Below are 19,584 nucleotides of genomic sequence, written 5' to 3'. Positions count from 1 at the left end.
TTCTTTTTCTTTTGGTATTGGCAGTAATGTGTATTGCTATCAGTCTGGATAAATCACACTCACTAAATTGATCAAGTAGTCTCAACCTTTTCCAGTGAGTCCTCTACCTGCGTCCTATAACTGGATTCTTTGAGTCCTGAGTGTTCCCGGTGGTTAATGGTGTTACTGGGACTCTGTCTGTGATTTAATTCTGGATCCTTTAAGCCCGCTATGTTGAAGGTCAGTTTGCGGTTTCTCACACAAAACACACAAAATGACAAAAAAAAAAAAAAAAAGAAACTAAACAAACAAAATGAAACAAAATCACAAAAAATGTTTCAAAAATAACAAAACGACAACAGAATGACTTCACAAATACATAACATAACAAAATATACATAAAATGACAACAAAAACATACAAAAGAACCCAAAAGCTTGCAATTGAAACACCAAAACAAACTTCAAATATATAGAAATAAACTAACAAAAAATAAACAAAAACATGCAAACTTACAATATACAAATTACAATGATAATGTCATTGTTTTAGACAAAAAAAAAAGTCGCCTTTGTAAAGTTATAAGTGAGGGCGGGGAAGTTTTCTCCAAGGGAGAGAAGCGTGAGTTTGTGCGACAGAAAGGGAAGAAAATCTCAATATACATATAAAAATACTGTATATATATATGTGAGCACGTTAGGACTACTTTTAACATGATGCCCCACTGGATGTACTCTATCGCAAGCAAGGCTGTGTGCTCACATCCACAGTGTTCTCTCTCTCCCTGCATTTGAATGAGTCAAACTCAGTGTGGGGATCTACACCAGACACCATGCTGCTGACTTCTCTGATGTGGCCCAACACTGCTCCTTCTCAGACAACATGCAGGCCTCCATCAGCCTGTAGAGAACCTCCCAGCATCTGAACCAGATACCATCAGCAGGGAGGGATTAGAGCCGTGTAAAGACTTTAAGTACCAGGAAGTACGATATCTGACGATGCTGGATTAGACCAGGAACTCACAGAGTGAGTGGAGCAGTGGAATATAAAGTGTACAGAGCTGTCGGACTTTCTTCTTGACTATAAATAGAAACGTTGGAAGGACAGGACGTAGAAGACACGACCATCATGACAGCTACTCTTCTAGACACTATGTGTGAACCAAAAGACATCAACCACAACAACTGGTAAACTGAAGCCATACATCAGCCTCTGTAGAGGACTGGCCAACGGGCACACCGGACATCGTACCTGTGGGCCGGTCCAGTCCGCTGCGTTTTTTTTTGATGAGCAATTGGAGGCAGACATGGTAGCAGGTAGCCAAAATTGGTCCGAATATGGCAAACACACGGAAAAAAAAAAAAAGGGTAAAGTGACTAAAACGGCCCAAAAGCAGTGAACAAATTGGCAAATAAAGAGGAACCAGGTGGTATGTAATGGCAAAGGGTAGCTTAAATGGGCAAAATGTGGCAAACAATAGTGAAAAATGACAAAATGCGGCAAACAAAATTGAAAAAGTGTAAAAATCTGGAACAAAAAGAGGCAAAATAAAGGGAAGAAGGAAACAAGTAGTATTTATTTGGAAAAAAATAAAATAAAAGCGGTGAAAAATTAAAAGCAAGGACTAAAATTTGATAAAAGTGTCAAAACGAACTTGCAAAAAGGACAAAACATAAGAAAAAAGGGATATTTATAAGCAAAAGATAACTAAAATCTAAAAAAAGGAAGCTCCAAAATGGCCAAAGAATAGAGGTAAAAAGGGGTTAAATAAGGTTTTCTGGGGGACTGGTGAGGACTTATTGTGAGAGATATTTTAAGGTGGTTAAACTAGACTGAGTGAAATGTAGAAAAGAACAAAGAAACCTTTAAACAATTAAAGGCTTTAATCTTTAAGGCTTTAATACCGAATAACACCTTATACTTATCGTAAATGTCACTGAATGTAAAAGTCTCTTCCTACCTGTTTGAGTGCTGTGAGAGTCTGTAGGCCGGTTGCCTTGGCGACCATGGTGTGGCTGTTTCCCGGGCTAGGCTGCAGCGACAGCGTTAGCCCAGAGACAGCGTGCACACGCAGCTCAGTGATGGAAACCTTTTCATCTGTGACTGCGAACGCCGCCTCTCCCAACGCTGCATCCACCGCCAGCGGAGACTCCACCTGCACAGAGGGACAGAAGAGGACACGCCTGCTGTGAGCCAGGGGCATGGTGCAGCTCTATGGTTCTCTGGGACTCACGGACTAGATCTGAGAATACATGAGTCCACAAGTTCTGTCTATCGGAAAGAAAAAACAACTGGGTAGAGGAGGGGTCACCAACCATTCTGAAACTGTAAGCTACTTCATAGGTACTGTATAGTCCAAATGGCTACCAGTGAGAAAAGCACTTCTTAAATGCTACAATTTCACAGTGTCACTTTAATTAGAGGGTAAGAAAATAAGAAAAACGGCCCTCGCCTTTGTTGCCCCGCCTTTTTCCGCGCCACCTTCACCGCTATACTATTAATTTTCGGAAAGCGCAGGGGCATGCCTACAATGTGACAAGGGTGCCTGGTGGGCACGTGGCGTTTGCATAGGCTCCGCCCCTTCCCTCGTAATGTGGCCAGTACGAGAGCTAGAGGCCCTTTGCCAGCTCGTGGTTCTCGGGCCTAATAATCCAACCCAATAACAATGTTTCCCCCTTTTTGAGTACCTCCAACTATACATTTTTGGAAAGCGCGGGGGCATGCCTACAACATAACAAGGGTCCCTGGTCACTGACAGGCACATGTCATTTGCATAGGCTCCGCCCCTTCCCTCGTAGTGAGCAAGAGGCCCTTAGCTAGCTTGTGGCGCTCGGACCTAAAAAGTAGGCAATGTTAAAGTTTTAACATGAAACAACTTGTTTATCCTAATTAATCTATTATATTTTCAATACATTTGATAGAAAATGCATTTTTAAAGATATATCTTATAAATAACATATTATATAACAAACCACTGACCATACACTAGATCTACAACACTTAAAAACATTTGTCACAATGTTTCAGAGAAAATAAACATTAAAAGATGGTTAATACTTTATCACCAGTATTTAACTTTACTAAGTATTAACTAGTAACTACATCTCTCATATATATTCGTCTTTGTAAGTTTGAATCCTGGAAAGTAGTTCAGATTGTAGATAGAGCTAATTGGTGACTAGAGCTCCTGAGGGCACCTCACATGGTACCCACAGGCACCGTGTGGATGACCCCTGGGGTAGAGGTTAATTCTATCACAAAACAAGGTGACGATGTGTCCATTATCTCATGAAACAGCATTTGTTTAACCACATGATGTTTGCGATCAGCCTTTCAAAGTAAAGGTTCTCAACAAAGGAAGCAAAACCATTATTAATCTTTAGAAGACAATTTAAACTAAAAACTTGATTTGATAGCGTGGCCCCACCCCTTTACCCCTTGACTCCGCCCATCCAGGGCTGCTACATTCTAAGCTAACAACACAAAGAAAACATACAGAAAAGAAAGAACATTTACCGTCTACAATATGTGGAATGCAAAGATTCATCTTGAAGTTTCCTTATCACTCACCTAGAAAGATGAAACGTGCACAGACTGCAAGACATCAAAAGTTCCTTCATGGATGATTTTGGTTATGTTTGTACATTTATTTATTTCACTTTGACAGGAGCAACTCCATAATAGAGGACAGGAACCTGTTTTCTAAGTCCTATGGTTTGCTTGCATCAGATTTACATTTCTTTGGTGAGTCTCTCCATGACTCAGAGCCTCACCTCTCTCTCTCTCTCTCTGAATCCTCAGAATCGGGGCGTCGTTACAGCACGCCGTCTCGCACCAATCACACACTCGACGATTACAGGAGTGATAGACCGTCCTGTGCTAATGTCCTTTTAACCTCTGTGGGCCTAATGTGCGTAAAGGCTCCCAGTCTGCTGTGGGCAAGTTTCTCCTTTGACTTTGTCATTTTAGATTCACACACTGTATAAATTACACCCAGAACGACTCGCACAGTAAAAACCTACGCAAGAAAAGTTACTTGTATTTGTCATTTTGAAATGAGGCTGTTTGATATTATTTTATTATCAGGATGTCCCGAAAAATGTGTTTTAATGACAGGAATCGAGGCGCAGCGCTCATATTTCTCTCTTTATCGGCCACCTATAAAAGCCAGACTGTGCGTTTGGGAGATGGATGGATCTGTGTGTCCTTTGCTCTGTCAGTGGGAGGGAAATATCAGGCAGCAGACAGTGTTCATTTGCATTCAAAACTATTTTTATTTTCAGGTTTTTTGTTGTTCGTCTTGGTATTTGTAGTTTTTTCTTACTTACTTTTATTTTAAATTGGATTTTGGTTTTGTACTTTTTAGTTTTTCTATATTGTTTTTGGTAATTTTGTCTTTCTTTCTTTGTTTTTGTTTGTTAAATGTTTTTGTTTTTGCTTTTTGAATTAGGTTGTGTTGTTTTTTTTGGTAATTTTGCGTGTTGTTTTTGTGCTTTTTTGTTTGTTTACTCCTTTATACTGCTGGCTGTTTTTAATTATTATGTGTTGAAAAATAGTCCTTTCACAGAAAATAACTCTTTCAAACACCACACTGTGCTTCCTTTAATCAAAGCACTTTCACCTGCCAGCAGCATTTCACGGAAATGTAATAACTTTCAATCAATTAAGTCCTCATGCTAAAAAGAAGAGGAGCAGATTTAGAAAACTCTGCTTTAATGTTCACACAATGTTGTTATTCTACGGATGAGAAATATTTTTGTTAGTTCTACAAAAAGGAAAATTATGTAAAGGATTGATGGACAGCTTGTGCCACACATTAAACTCTTCATCCTGGATCACGAGACAAAAGAAAATCTAGGAATATTGAGGGTTTCTGTATGAAATAACGCTCAGGAAGCCAAAACACGTTCACTCTCAGAGTGCAATCTAACCTGAGGACAAAAACGCAATAGGAAAACAAAAGCAGTAATAAGGCAGATTAAGGATTCCTCTGGTTTGAGAGCATTGGTAACATGTTCCTCTGTGAGCTTTCTGATCAACTGCTGCAATTTACTTTTCATTCTTTCCTCAGATTAGTTATTTCTTCATCACAGAGGCTGATTTCCCAGGTTTACTTCCCACAGAGCATCCTGGGACAGATCAGCATGAAGCACTTTGTAAATTAGAGTGGAGCAGAAGAGTACTGTCAGGTTTTTTTTGGTCATTCTATTATACAGAATCATTTTTTTGTTAGCAAATACCAAGAACTAAAGTTCAGGCTAAAACTCAAACATCTGGTTCTATAAAATAAGGACTCAGGACTTACAATGGAATGAAAAATGAAATAAAATAATACAAACCTAAATAATTATTGTTATTTGTTAAATTGTTCTCTTTTATCATGCTGTATTCTCTCTGTATTTAGTACCTTTCACATTCTAGGTTGCCTTTTAAAATCTGAGCAGGGACACCAGATGAAAACTAGCCTCTTATGGCCAACTCTGGCTCAGTTTATTAATGCACATTGTCTCTTTTAAATGATCAATAAATTCAAATTCAAATTAAATTAAAACCAAATGCTTTTAGTCTGAGTCATTTTGGATTCCGTGATATTTCAAATTTAAATGTGAGGCTAGAACTTTGCTACATGATAATACAGAGGATTTTTGTCGCTGATGTATAAAGAACATGTTGGTGTAGCAACTAGTCATCATTTAAACTGGTGATGCGCCACAGCAGAGGTGAGCGTTCAATGCTGTCACTCAGTGTTTACATTAATCTGAACCACTTGTTTAATCACAACACTATAAAAACACACTTCAGATGATTTTAAGTGTTTACTAAATCTGTGTTTATAACCAGTCACAGGATAACACGGTCACGAGACAAACCGTTACAAGCGCTAAATGTCATTGAAGTTGATCATTTTCCTGCTCGTACAGATACAGGAGAAACACGAGGGGACACATGTTTTCAGCGCACGCACACACACGCACACACACACGATGCTGATTTGCCTAGGGGGAGGACAATAAAACAAACAACGCCTACATCAGATTTCAGACCACTCACACAATAAACTAGAGGTTGTTTTGTTCTCTGTGAAGTATAAAAGAGAACAAACTTGATGTTTGTGAAGCCTTTCCCTGTAAAAACTCGCCCCCATTCTCTGATGAAGGTTTAAGAGGAACGTCTCGTGAATAATGAAGCTCTCTCTGCAACAGAGGAGGTCATCCGTGGGTGTGCAGCTCCATGCTGCTCGGCCTATGATTGAAATCGCCGTTGGCGCTGCATGCATGGGAAGTGAAGCAGGAGCAGAGTCACACTAGACACGTTCCGCCGCCCAGAGCGTCTCTGTGTGCTTGCTCAGTGTGTCGTCACATCACACAGCTTCACAGCCCGACCAGTGCAAACAGCAGCCAATGACTTTTTTTCACCCTGGATGAGTTTAGCCAAGATAGTGTTGGAACATCAGTTACCATGGAGATTTATCTCGCTGCCAGCAGCGTTTTTTGATATAGTCGTGTTTCTCACAGCTATTCACAATAAAACCCATTAAAACTACAAATGTCTGGATGGAATCGGGGCCAATTTTCTCAAAATGATTGGGAAAGTTTGTTCCCCGTGATCTGAACTTGTTTACGACATGAAGCAAGAACAGGCCTGTGGTGTGATGTCAGTAAATTCACATCTTGTGGGACAATCAGAGCAATGTTGCCTCTTTAAGATTTATCATCATCATGATTCTTGTCAAAGAGCAGCAGGTGGCGCTGTGAGCCCCTGCCAAAGCACTGACAGCAGAGCAGGTGCACACACACACGCACGCACGCACGCACACGTAAGGAAAGGTGGTGTGAACATGAGGGATTCTCTTAGTCACTTTAAAGTGTTAATGAAGCATGTGCTACACACCTGAGCTATCAGGCTATCCTGTAATACCAGATGTTTTCATTACTTTTCTTCTATCTCGCACACACATCGCACCGCGTTACCGTCCCCAACACCACACCTTTGCACTTCCCTCCTTACGTGGCTTCATTAAATCATGCTTTGGGTGAAAGGGGCAACAAAATATTTATTCACACAAGCTGCAGCTCTCAGCAGCACTTCACGTGCACTGGAGCAGAAGACACCTGAGGAAACAAGTCACCTTTCAAGCACACACACACACACACACACACACACACACACACACACACACACACACACACACACACACACACACACACACACACGCACGCACGCACGCACGCACGCACGCACGCACGCACGCACGCACGCACGCACGCACGCACGCACGCACGCACGCACGCACACACACACACACACACACACACACACACACACACACACACACACACACACACACACACACACACACACACACACACACACACACACACACACACACACACACACACACACACACACACACACACACACAGGGTCCCTCCCCTGAAACACACTGACCATCCTATCGTCTCCAGTCAGAAAGTTCACTACAGAAAAATGGACTGGGAGGAACTTTTTGGACTTTATTGGATGTCAAAGATTAGACGATGCTCTTGTGTGTCCTGAGGTGGGAAAGATGATGCTCATCATGTATTTTAATTATCACAATCTCAACACACTGAGGACATGGCTGTGCCACTCTTTGGACTTTAATGTTTTCTAAACTGTGAATGTTTTTATTTAGAGAGGTGATGTTGAACAAAGAGCACACAAATACATTAAAAAACCTCTTTAAACATGCAACATTGTTGGAATAATACTCAACCTCCGCATATACAACACTGTATCATTCAGTGCTTGAAGCACTGCCTCTGGCGGTCAGGAAGGATGAAATAGAGCTAATATTCCTTCAATTGTAAGGATTCTTCCCTTTATGTCGACCTGTGAAATGGAGTGTGAAGGGGTTTAAATCACAGCTTATCCCGTAAGAAAGGAAGTCCATTGATGTCAGAATAACTCAGTCTGGGACAAAGTTGCTCTCTTTTCTTATTCTTACTTAACAATTTGAATCCAATAAGTGAGACTCAAAGACTAACTCGAGCCTTGATGGACTGAAGCGTTCAGGGGGAAATGTGTAAAAAAAGCTGCAGACGAGTGTCATCTCTGTGAGACCTCACACAGCTCCTCAACTGTGCCATAAGATCACCTTGAAAAGCTCTCATTTCAGTACAATAACCAAATGATTCTAAGCAAAGCCCCACCCCTTTATTCTTTGACCCTGCTCAGCCAGTACTGCTACGTGCTAAGCTATATAAAATGTAGTACTGATTGCTGGTCACACAACACGCTTGGAATAAATATGAAATGGCTGCTGCACAGACTGTCAATAAAATCATCAAAATATGTTTTTAAGGTTTAAGAAATGAGTAAAACGTGCCAACAGTGACCGAAATGCTTATTTTGCATTTCACCAGACGACTTTGACAGAAACCGATCTATTCTTTATCTGTGTGAACAATGGAGAGGAAAGGTCATTTTTCAGTCTAACTTTTATCACAGCGTGAGCCACTAAAATGTCATTGTTTGATGTCACATCATCAACATTCATGTCAGCATTATAATAATGACTAGGGATGTAACGATTCACTCAACTCCCGATACGATTCAATTCACGATACTGGGTTCACGATACGATTGAGAAACTATTCAAAACAATGCAATTTAACTCAAAATAAATCTTGAATGAAATAAATAAAGGAATGATACAAATGAAAATGAAGCCTATTAATTTAAATTCTGGTTCTATAATAAACAATGCAAAACTGCATAATAGTTCTTTTTCTTTTAAAAGTGCAACTGAAAATGTATTTTGTGCCTTAACAATTGGACTTAAAAAAAAAAAAAAACCGTCATTGCACTGATTTACGTCATATTTGTTTGGACCAGCAGAGGGCGCTGGTAACACAGTGGTCGGTTGACATGCAGATATCTTGCAGTGAAGAAGAGAATCTATGCTAGCAGACAGAGCTAATAGAAAAACGTGACTTTTACAGATATTCAAGTAATATTACAGATATTCTTTCGGTGCTTAAGGGGCAATGAATCATTTATTAACATATTTAAGAGTAGAAGGCAGCCAGAAAGAAAGTATTAGCAGACTCCGCCCGCCGCCTACACTTGTGGATAGCGCCCTCTGCTGGTCAAAAAAAGTACTGCGATTCAATTTTCAGAAAATCGATATCAACCGTGATACCTATGAATCGATTTTTAACTGCCTTACGATTAATCGTTACATCGCTAATAATGACTAATCTCAGTATTAACACAGGGAAAAGCAAATGGTTGGTCTGTTTCTGTTGTGGTTTTGTGTCATTTTGTGTGTTTTTCTGTCATTTTATAATTTTGTGTTGTCATTTTGTGTGTTTGTGTTGAGGGCTGGTTGCAGATGTCTGAGTTAGAGCTTTTGTTTTGATTGTCAGCATGGTTTACATAAAAGCTTATTGACCTTTTTTCTCTCCCAAAACCTTGTTAGAAATGAAACAAAGCCTGCACATGATCAATATAGAAGAGAGTGTTACTTTATCATTTTTAAGCTCTAACACTCATGTATTGTTGTGTTCTTACCAAGCGTCATTTGATAACATTATACATTGTGTTAAGTGAAGAAAAGTAAAGGACTTTTTGCTTCTCATCTATAAAGTTTGATTGACCAAACGCCTCCTCATTGCATGGTAAAACTAGATCAATAACCTCATGAGGTTTTTGTTATCGCCGCCTTTTATTACATTTGTCCTGTGTCATTTTGGGGAGCGGCGTGTGCTGTTAAATTGATTATGAATGATCCACGGCTCGTTTCAAATGATGGATTCACAGCTCATATCTCTCCTCCTCCACTGAGCATCATCGTATGAATCCATCAGGCCGCCTTTCTTTCTCCTGACAGGCCCAAACTCTGAGAAACGCTCTGTGGACAGTGAAAGGAGGACTTCTGTGCGACAGCGACAATGTGTGTTTATTGGCAGAACAACAGGTTTGTGACACGTGCATTGTTGTCTAATTGCTGGGATAGGGAATATGTGGTTGGAGGGTGAGAAAAACATGTAATCAAACCATTAAACAGGGTTTGAACAAAGAGGAGAGAATACTGGTAAACACAGACATTAGCACCAAATACAGCCTCTCAACAGGCTGTCTGTGGGCATTACTGTGGAATAACAGGGGCTGTTTGAAGTGGAAGGAGATACTAGATCAGTGTTTTTCAAATATGGGGTTGTGACCCCATTTGAGGTCGCCTGGAATTTAATTCGGGTCCCTTTTTGTAAAAGCACTTTGAGCTGAATTATTTGTATGAAAAGTGTTTTTTTAATGAATTAAGATTTTTTTCATTTATTTTTCTTTTTAAACTAAAACACAACACAGTCTTAAACAACTGTATTCTATTCTTTAACTTTCTCAAATAAAAATCAAGTTCAAATTAAATGCAGTATAAAATATCTAAGCTGGCACAACTTGCCACTAATCCTGGCTGTACTCTGTGTTTGTAACACAGTATAACAAACATGATCAAAATGTAATTGTAGAAGAAAAAATGTCTTCGAGGGTTGCCAAAAATTTGTGATATCGAAACAGGGTCACGATCCAAAAAAGATAGTGTGTGTGTGTGTGTGTGTACCTTTAGCACTGTGGATCCCAGCTCCAAGCCTACGAGGACTGTCCTGTCCACCAGCTCTGCGATCCTGGGGTCGGCCACTTTCAGCGAGTCCTGGACGAGGTCGGTGACATCCACCTGCCAGTCGGGCCCCATCATGGTGATGACCTGGTCGGTTCCCTCAGTGGAAGTGGTGTGGAACTGCGTCAGCACCTTGACCAGAGCGCGCTGGTACTGTAGTGTGCATCCACGACTCACCCGCCGCTCGTCGTCGTCATCGTCTGCATCACTGTCTCTGGCGCTCCTGGGAAAGAAACTCACCATCAGTTTGTGGGAATCACGAAATGTCTCCAATGTTAACTCTGACTCTAAGCTTTGACCACAAAAATGGTTTTAAATGAAAATGAACAAATCTATTCTTTACACGTATAACAAAGGACAGGAACCTATCTATTCTTTATAGGTCTGTAAAAACCAACAGCAGGTTTGCGGTCAATTATAATCATAATTGAATAATTGGTGATTAATTACAATTATGGCGTAATGATAATTGTAATTTTAAAAATCAGTTGCTGTCGTAATCGTATTTAAATTGTAATTGAGTTTAGATAATTGACTTCGTAATTGTAATTGGCATGAAAATTCTATAAAAATTGTCAATTATAATTTAACGCAAACTTGGGAACTATGTTACAGTTTTATGAACAGTTCTACACATATCTAGTTAACAATTAATAAAATATCAAGCTCTCCCACTTTTTATTATTTAAAAAAATTATAACCGAGGTTTATACTGACAAAAAATAGGGGATAAAAAAATAATTGTAATTTAATTCTACCGTTTAACTGGAAAAAATGCTGGTCACTGTAATTGCAATTGAATTGTGGATAATTAAAAATGTAATTGTAACTGAAAATGGTAGATGACCCCAACCCTGACAAACAGATTCATTACTTAAATGTATGTAACATAGGACAAGAACCAATCTATTCTTTAAATGTCTTTTAAAAAAACAGGAACTGAGCTATTCCTCATACGTTTGTAACAAAGATAACCGGTAGTTAAAGAATACAGATAGAAATTAGCATGATGCTAAATTTGGTGTAGCCATTTTTTAATTTGTAAATAATGTAACAGCACATTGTCCTTCTTCTGCCATAGCGTAGACCTTCAAAGGGGTCATCACAGGGTTTGATAGAGACCTCCTGACTCTCCGTTCCTCTCTAACTTTAAACTCCTGTACAATCTAATGCTTCATCCCTCTGAACACATGCACCGTGATGCCACTGGCTCTTCCCTCTGCAGGTCACAGATTTATCACTGCTGTGCCTGAGGTTTGGTAAATCAGCTCCTTTGGAACGGATGAAAAGAGGCTTTAATGGCTGATGAGGTTATGACACATTCATTACAATGGAGCTAATTGACCTACAAGGTTACGCTAATCTTGTGTATGGGTCTCCTTTGCATCCAAATTAGCATTTGGGAACCGTTTCAGAGAGTCTACCACATTCATCTTCTACTCCTACGTGATAATGGAGGCAAAAGTTTGGATACTGTTCACAGTCCATGCAAACACACTCAAAATTTGGGTATTTTTCTGACAGTGTGTGCAGTGGCTGTTTCAGATTCCTGTAGCAGTCCAGCTGAGCGATAAGGAGATCTTTTCCCTCTTGTGGAAATCTCACTGTAGTGTTTTTGGAGACATTTTTTGTATTTTTGTCATTCTTTTTTTTATTGAGTACTTTTTCTTTTTTTTCATTTGTGTGTGTTTTTTCCTATTGATTAGCTGTAATTTTACGGCCCTTGTTGTCAGCTGTTAACTGGATTGTAATTAGAAAACTTTGTGTTTCTGCATTAAAACAAATTAAAATGGGTCACAGGAGGATTTTTGGGTTCATTTTAGTAGTAGTAGTAGTTGTTTTTATTTGGTCATTTCATTCCATTAAACATTAAACAAAACATTTCTATAATTTTGTGCACAGCATGACCAAAAGGGTTTAGGCTGAAGTGCATACTTTTTATGCCTAACCCTGTTTACAAACTTCCACGAGACAAAACACAAAGGTTTATATTAAAAATATTACACATACACATGTATTTAAAATAGTTATTTTAATATAAATTTCCTTTTATTTTGTTATTTTTATTTTTAAACTAAATCATGTCATCATTTAATTCATTTCATTCATTTTGGATCTATTAAAGTATTTTCATTAGTTGCTACTTTAATCATCCTGAGTTTATATATTTTTCAATTATAGTTATATATTTTTTAATTATAGTTATATATTTTTCAATTATAGTACATATTTCTGAAATATTTCTTCACAAACATGATAACTCACTAGTTTTTCCAGGACTGAGATGATGAGAAACGTTGAAATGTAAGCAGGAGAAACCACGGCTTTCTCGTCTCCGATCAGATCGTCAGCGAGCGTCTATAAGTTACAGCAACAGGAAGTGCGGCTGTGTTTTGGAGGTAAGCATGTTAACCACGCAGCAGACTCTGAGGCTGAGATCTTATTGGGTTAGAGGCAAAGGAAAAACCCGACCAGAACATAAAACTTGTTCTGTTTCATTCTCGGCTGCCAGCTCAGGTCAGCCAGAGTTTACTCCCCTAAAATCTGCACCTGAGAGTACGGCTGACTTCATTTCCTCTTCCTCCACAGAATATTGTCAGTTCCTATAAGAGTCTGTGATACAAGCTGAGGCTTCCAAGCACACGAGACGCCCGATTGCACTTTTATTCTTTTCCACTGCGTGTTCCTGGATAATGCAGCCAGTGAGCAATTCTGCAGCGCTGTGGTGAAAGTCCACTGCAGGCCGAGGGTTCAAAACGTGTCCCTTTGGAAAAACAAGGAGACGCCACAGGGAGAAGATGAAGCAAGGAGGAGATAGAGAACACTTACCAACCTTTACGTTTAGTCAGAAAACTATCCACACCTGTGCCTTCTGTCTTTAACTGAACCCCAAAGAGCTCCTCCATTGCAATAATAAAGCTTCCTAAAGACTTTCATCAGAAGGATCCAAACTGGTCACGATGGTCAAAGGTGCACAAAACGTCAAGAGCACAGATGATTGTGTCAACCTAAGGACCTATGGGTCAAATCCGGCCCTGCGGGGCATCTCATTTTGCCCGAGGGGGGATTTTTCCTATTGTAAAAATTACAGTAGACATCAAACGAAGAGACTGCAAGTGCTGGAGGAGGAGATGGAGAGAATCTTTTAGTGATTACCACAAGGGAATACCCCAGAAGAAGTGCAGCTGATCTAAAACAACGTTGTAAACACACGCCCATTAAGGAGGGAGCAGTTTGTAACCCGTGGCAAATCGACAAAGACTATGATGGACATTACCTGACTGAACCTCTCCTATTATCTTTAATAGAACTTGTACTTAAAGATCACAAAAGGTAGACTTTAAATAGATTCCTCATTCACATGTCTTAGGTTAGACTGTGAAGACGAGCAAGAATTCAGACGTCAAGGTTGTGAAAAGAAGAGAGGATGGGAATACAATCCAATAACACGGATGATTATTCTGGTTTTTGGATGATTCATGTGCAGAATTACACATCACCTCTGGCGTCCTGTCTTGCTCTAAGGCGGTATTTATGGGGCTTTGAGAGTCCTTTGTAAACAGTGTTCTCTTCATTAGCACGGCACTTCATCACAACGGTAAACAAACAAGAGCAAGGTCGAGGAACACAACCTGCAACCTCAAGCCGCAGCTGTTAGCAGCAGGGTTTGTTTAAGGTAACACCTACGCCTTTCTGTCTACATGGTGAAAAGACAACTTTAGTGTTGTGTCCAAAAAGTCGTCCTTTGAGCTGCTTCTACAGTAAACCAAGATCAAAAAGTCCTTGGTTTGATTCTTTGGCACTAATCCTAGCATTGAACTACAAAAAAACATGTTTTGGTTTTAATGGCCATTTGCAGGTTGTCTCACTAACGATCCCAAACAACTGAAGCTTCTCTATGTGATAGTGTCGCTGTGTGTTGGAAACAAGTCCATCCCTGCAGGGGATTTGGTTCTTGTGTAGGCGGCATCTCGTCGAGGAGTCGTGCAATCACATGAATGGTATCTCCCAGCCTGAGGGGCTTCAGTGTGAAATGTTGCTTCCCCTGATAAAGCCCTAATGTTGTGGCAGCACGGGAAACTTCAAGGTCAGAAAATGAGTGTCACGGTGTGGATGAGACGCTGATAAAAACATGGTGATGGAGTGTTTAATCGACTGATGATAAACAAACCACAGATGGAAAACAAGGACAGTAACAGTATCATAAATACTAAATAACAAAACAGAATTGATTATCTAACACAGGGGTTCTCAACCTTGGGGTCTGGACCCCATTTAGGCTCGCAAGCCACTTGGCGGGGGTTGCCAGATACCTCTAAGAAACTACGAACATTTTTTGAACAATTTTAACCCATTTCCGCAACTACACCAAACACGCCATATTTTAACCTATTTTCATCACTTGTTCTTGCCATATTTTTGCTCCTTTTAAGGCACTAGACATTACTCCCATTTCTGCTACTTCATCATATTTGGTTTTTCAAATCCCATTTCACCACCTTTTCCACCATTTCTAGTCATTTTTAACCCATTTTTTCCCGATTAAAACAAGGATTTCCATCTTTAAGATGACTATATACTATGGCCTAAATCAGGGGTCCCCAATCCTGGTCCTCAAGGGCCACTATCCAGCATGTTTTAGATGTTTCCCTCTTCCAACACACCTGATTGAAATGAACAGGATTGTTATCAGGCTTCTGCAGCGCTTGATGATGAGTTAATCATTTGAATCAGGTTTGTTGGAAGAGGGAAACATCTAAAACATGCTGGATAGTGGCCCTTGAGGACCAGGATTGGGGACCCCTGGCCTAAATAATAATAAAGCTCCTGGATAACAGTGGATATTACTCAGATAAATAGATGAATGTGGTTATCACAGATTCATAGAACAATGGACCATCATTTTGATGACTTTATGGATGGGCCCCAAAAAGCTCTCCCCTTTATCCCCCCTTATAGATGGTCCTGTCCCCACATGACTGTTCTTCAATTTTCACGTTTGTACAACCACCTTCAGGTACAGTGGGGGTACCCGGTCTCTGGCACCTTTATTTTAGGGGTCGCGGGCTGAAAAGTTTGAGAACCACTGCTCTAACACACTGACAACCATTGTTAAAAGTGAAAGATGAATTATAATGTACATCACAGTTGGTCGACATACTGGATCACATCATTTTTTTAATTAAAACAATGGTTTTAACACAGATCGACGGATGTGCTGAGGTAAAATGCCCAATTTATCCTTATTAGTCAGAAAATATTACAATTTGTGTTATAGCAGCAACCATTTTGGTCCTTATTTTCTAAGTTATGAATCATCTTACTCAGCACCAGCCGCTGTGGGCATTGGTAGCGGTGCGTTATCACCGTTAGGAGCATAAAGAAAGGAACTAGGACCTCGTTGGAGAATGATGTATACAATTCTTCCAGTCTTGCACAAAGCGCTAACAGAACAACCCCATGTTGAATGTATATCAGAGGCATTATTGTGTCCATGGGTGGTGTGCATGGACTTTGTTTGTGCTCAGCCTGAATACAGAGAGGGTCATCTCATGTAGCCTCATTTTTCACAAAAGTGCATTGGATTGTATTGGGCGTTCGATTGTGTTTTCCTTAGACATGTTAACTGTCTTTTAAAAGCTCAGTTCAGCGTCATTCACTCATTCATTCTGTTAGCTAAAGGCAGAGCCATTATATCCTGCAGAGGAAGAATCTCGCCGCATGCTTTCATCAGACTTTGGAGCTTTCAGATTTGCCTTTGTTTACCAGCCAATCTCGTCCGACACTCATTTGTTTTGCAGCTTTCCTTGAATATCAAACGGCCGGCGTGAATCACATGCTGTGTTGTTCTGAGACTGCTCGCTCTGTGCTTCCCTCAGCCTATTTTCACTACATATACATGCTCTGCTGAGAAGGAAGTAATCAAAGACCCCTTGTGAGCCATTTTTGCTCCAGTGTCTACACTGGAACTCATTTCGCTGCAGCTGAAGCCGTCGTCTCTGGCATGCTGTCATTTGAATTTACATTGAGTGTGGGATATTATTTACTTTTCCCTTTAGTGCTTTGCTGCAAACAAAGATGACTGCCTTCTCCAAGGAGACTAATGAAGCTTCTAGAGCAGCCAATGTGTAATCTAATGAGTGATATGCTTGTTTGTTTAATGCAAGGCACATAGTCAATGTTTTGTTTCATTGTTGCATGAGGCTAAGACGCAAATACACAGAACAGGGAGGAAATCTTCACAAAAGAAGATCAGAATCTGAGAATGAACATGAGCTGGATGGCTGAAAGCCTTCACAGACAAAATATATACCAGAATACCTTTATTAAGGGGATCTGCATCTATATTTTACTCTGGATCAGGGGTGTCATACCGACTTTGGTTCAGGGGCCAGAAAAATTCAGATTACTTTTAAGGAAAAAAATAATTTCATCATTACAGCATCACTTACGAACAATGTATTTAAGTTACCTCCAATATCCATGCAATAAGTCATGCATATCAACACTATTTGGATTTTTTAGGTCAAAATTAGTTTGTTTTGCAACCAATTTTCTAGAATGTTTTGTGTGATTTTGTTAGAGCATGTGGAGAGTCCTGACAACTTGCGATAGGAAATTACAGCATTTCTGTGACATAAAAATTGGGGCGTTTCATTTCATTTGTAAATTTGGAGGAACTGAGAAATCTGGAAGTGTCTCATTCAGTCATTTACAAATTACCGTGATTCATGTGTTCTCTTTGATTTTTTATCTTAGACAAAATCACAACATGGCAAAACACAAATTCTTGCACATTTCTTAGAAAGCTGGTAGCAATTCAGAAGAAACTTCATAAGCAGAATGCTATAATCCCACACTTATAGGAAATCATTAGTATATCAAAGTGGTTCTGATATTTCAATAAAAATACCCCATTTTTTTCAAACTACTTTGGCATATTCTGCACTAAATTAATCACAAATTTAATACGTAATATTTATAAAAAGAGCCATTTTTCCTACTCACTCATCTTCTTTTACTATGTATTACTACCTTTTTCACAACACCCCAAGCACACAAAATCTGGCATATTTCTTGGCAAACTCATACAAATACAACTATTTAGCACTATAACTTTAAAGATATACGATAATAGCTTCTGTTTTATTGTTTGTTTTGAGAAGTGCTTTGTGCTTTTGTGTATTGTGAAAAAAGTTGTTATCCCAAAAAAAGATGCCTAGAGAGACACAATATACGTATGTCCTGTGAAGTCACAGAATTACAACTGATGTGTTAAAATGTGTAAGAGGTTTTCAAAGGTTCCCGATCAAATGTAAAAATGTGGAATTGGTAGAAAAAGGTTAGTTTTATAACATGAATGAAGATTGGGAAGTTATAGGGCTAATTCTGTGAATTTTTGAGTTTATTTAAAAATAAAAATAAATAAATAAATAAATGAATAAAAAAGTGAAGGAATTTGTGTTTTGGTAAAAGGTAATTATGAGTAAAAGATACCCAGTTGGACCAATTTGGCAAGTTCTTTAATAAAAGCAATCTCAGTTTAGAGCAAAATACACCAAATCAATCAAAATAGGTGTTTTTCTAAAATGATTAAAACCACTTTTATATTATGAAGATTACCGGTATACTACAGTATGTGTCTTGAAAAGTCATGGGGCTGAATCTCTGTAATTCTACAAGGGCCTTCTTTGTTGCAAAAATGTGTGCGTTGTTCTTAAAAGGTGTTCTACCAACCAAATTTTTCTCAAAATCCCACAATTTTTAGCATTTTTTTTTTTTCCAATACACAATATAAGAATACATCACTACCAAATGCACAGAGTAGTGATTTAGTATGGGGCCTTTACTGTAACAGAACTATTTGTGCGTGCATAATACAATCCGTGTGTCTGTACAATGATCTGTGTGTGTGTTTCAATCCGTGTGTGTAGAATTTGGATTTGTAAACAAAGTTTACTGTGTGTAATCCAATCTGTGTCGGTATTAACATCCGTATGTGTGGGACATTCTATTAGCTGTTTCTGTGCGTGCCACTTTTGGAACACATTTGACGAATGCGATCTGTAACTTTTTAGTACTTGTATCTCATCCAATATCCCTAGAAACCAGCAGTTGGTACCAAGTGACAGACTCGCCAATCAAAGGCAAACTTCATAATACACTTTTTCAATTATTTAACATATAATATAATTATATAACTGTAACGTATATGTCATATACGCTATTTAATCAAGCCATATAACTTATTAATAAAATACGCATTTATAAGACACGTTGTTTGCCAACCAAACCACCTCCAAAAATGCAGAAAAAGAGGAAGAGGAAACTGCTGCTAAAAAAAAAAATCAGAAGATGAAGAGGGGAATGAACACTCGCAATTTGTCTTAAACTAATAAAGCTGATTAGTTACAAGGTGTCTCTATGGATACTAGATGATGACTTGGCTTCTTGTGACAGTGAGGCAGATTCCATCAAAGGTGGAGCAGACAAACACTCTCCTTGAACACAACAGTACACAATCTGTTTCCTTTCACAACAGAATTAAAATAACAAATAAACTGTGTGGTTATTTTGTTTTCCTAATTTAAAACCAAAACAGAAATACAGAAAAATCAAAAGCCAGACAAACAGTGGTTTTCTGTGGTCTAATTAATCTACTGGTGCTCCTTTTTTTATTGTGATCAACTTCCGTGTGTGTTGATGGCTAAACGTGAGCATCTTGTTACAAAAACTTACACAGACAAAATGAAAACAGGAGCAGAACCTGAAAACTGCTGAAATAAACCTAAACAGTCCTATTGTGAGTGAAGACCTGGTCCAGGACCTGTGGAGTGAAACCAGGTGCAGTGTAGTGGTCCTGTTCGCTCAGAATGTGACATGCTGAAGCTCTCGCTCTAATTTCCCCGTAAATATCCAATTATCTCACAACAAGAACAAGATTT

General features: G+C 39.2%; 1 protein-coding gene across 2 annotated transcripts in view; it reads right to left on the bottom strand.

The window, feature by feature from the left end:
* The window catches only part of tmem132e (transmembrane protein 132E), a 389,634-nt gene that overhangs the window by 8,831 nt on the left and 361,219 nt on the right, over positions 1 to 19,584 (bottom strand). For both annotated transcript variants that reach the window (XM_028466769.1, XM_028466767.1), the window contains exons 7-8: positions 10,583 to 10,862; positions 1,940 to 2,134 (exon numbers count right to left, since the gene is read on the bottom strand). In XM_028466769.1, the coding sequence (XP_028322570.1) occupies positions 1,940 to 2,134; positions 10,583 to 10,862 (475 nt within the window). The remainder of the gene's footprint in view (positions 1 to 1,939; positions 2,135 to 10,582; positions 10,863 to 19,584) is intronic.

This window comes from Gouania willdenowi, chromosome 14 (genome assembly GCF_900634775.1).
Source record: "Gouania willdenowi chromosome 14, fGouWil2.1, whole genome shotgun sequence".
NCBI classification, from domain to species: domain Eukaryota; kingdom Metazoa; phylum Chordata; class Actinopteri; order Blenniiformes; family Gobiesocidae; genus Gouania; species Gouania willdenowi.
The sequence above is the reverse complement of the archived record's forward strand: the minus strand, read 5'-3'. Positions and strand labels throughout refer to the sequence as shown.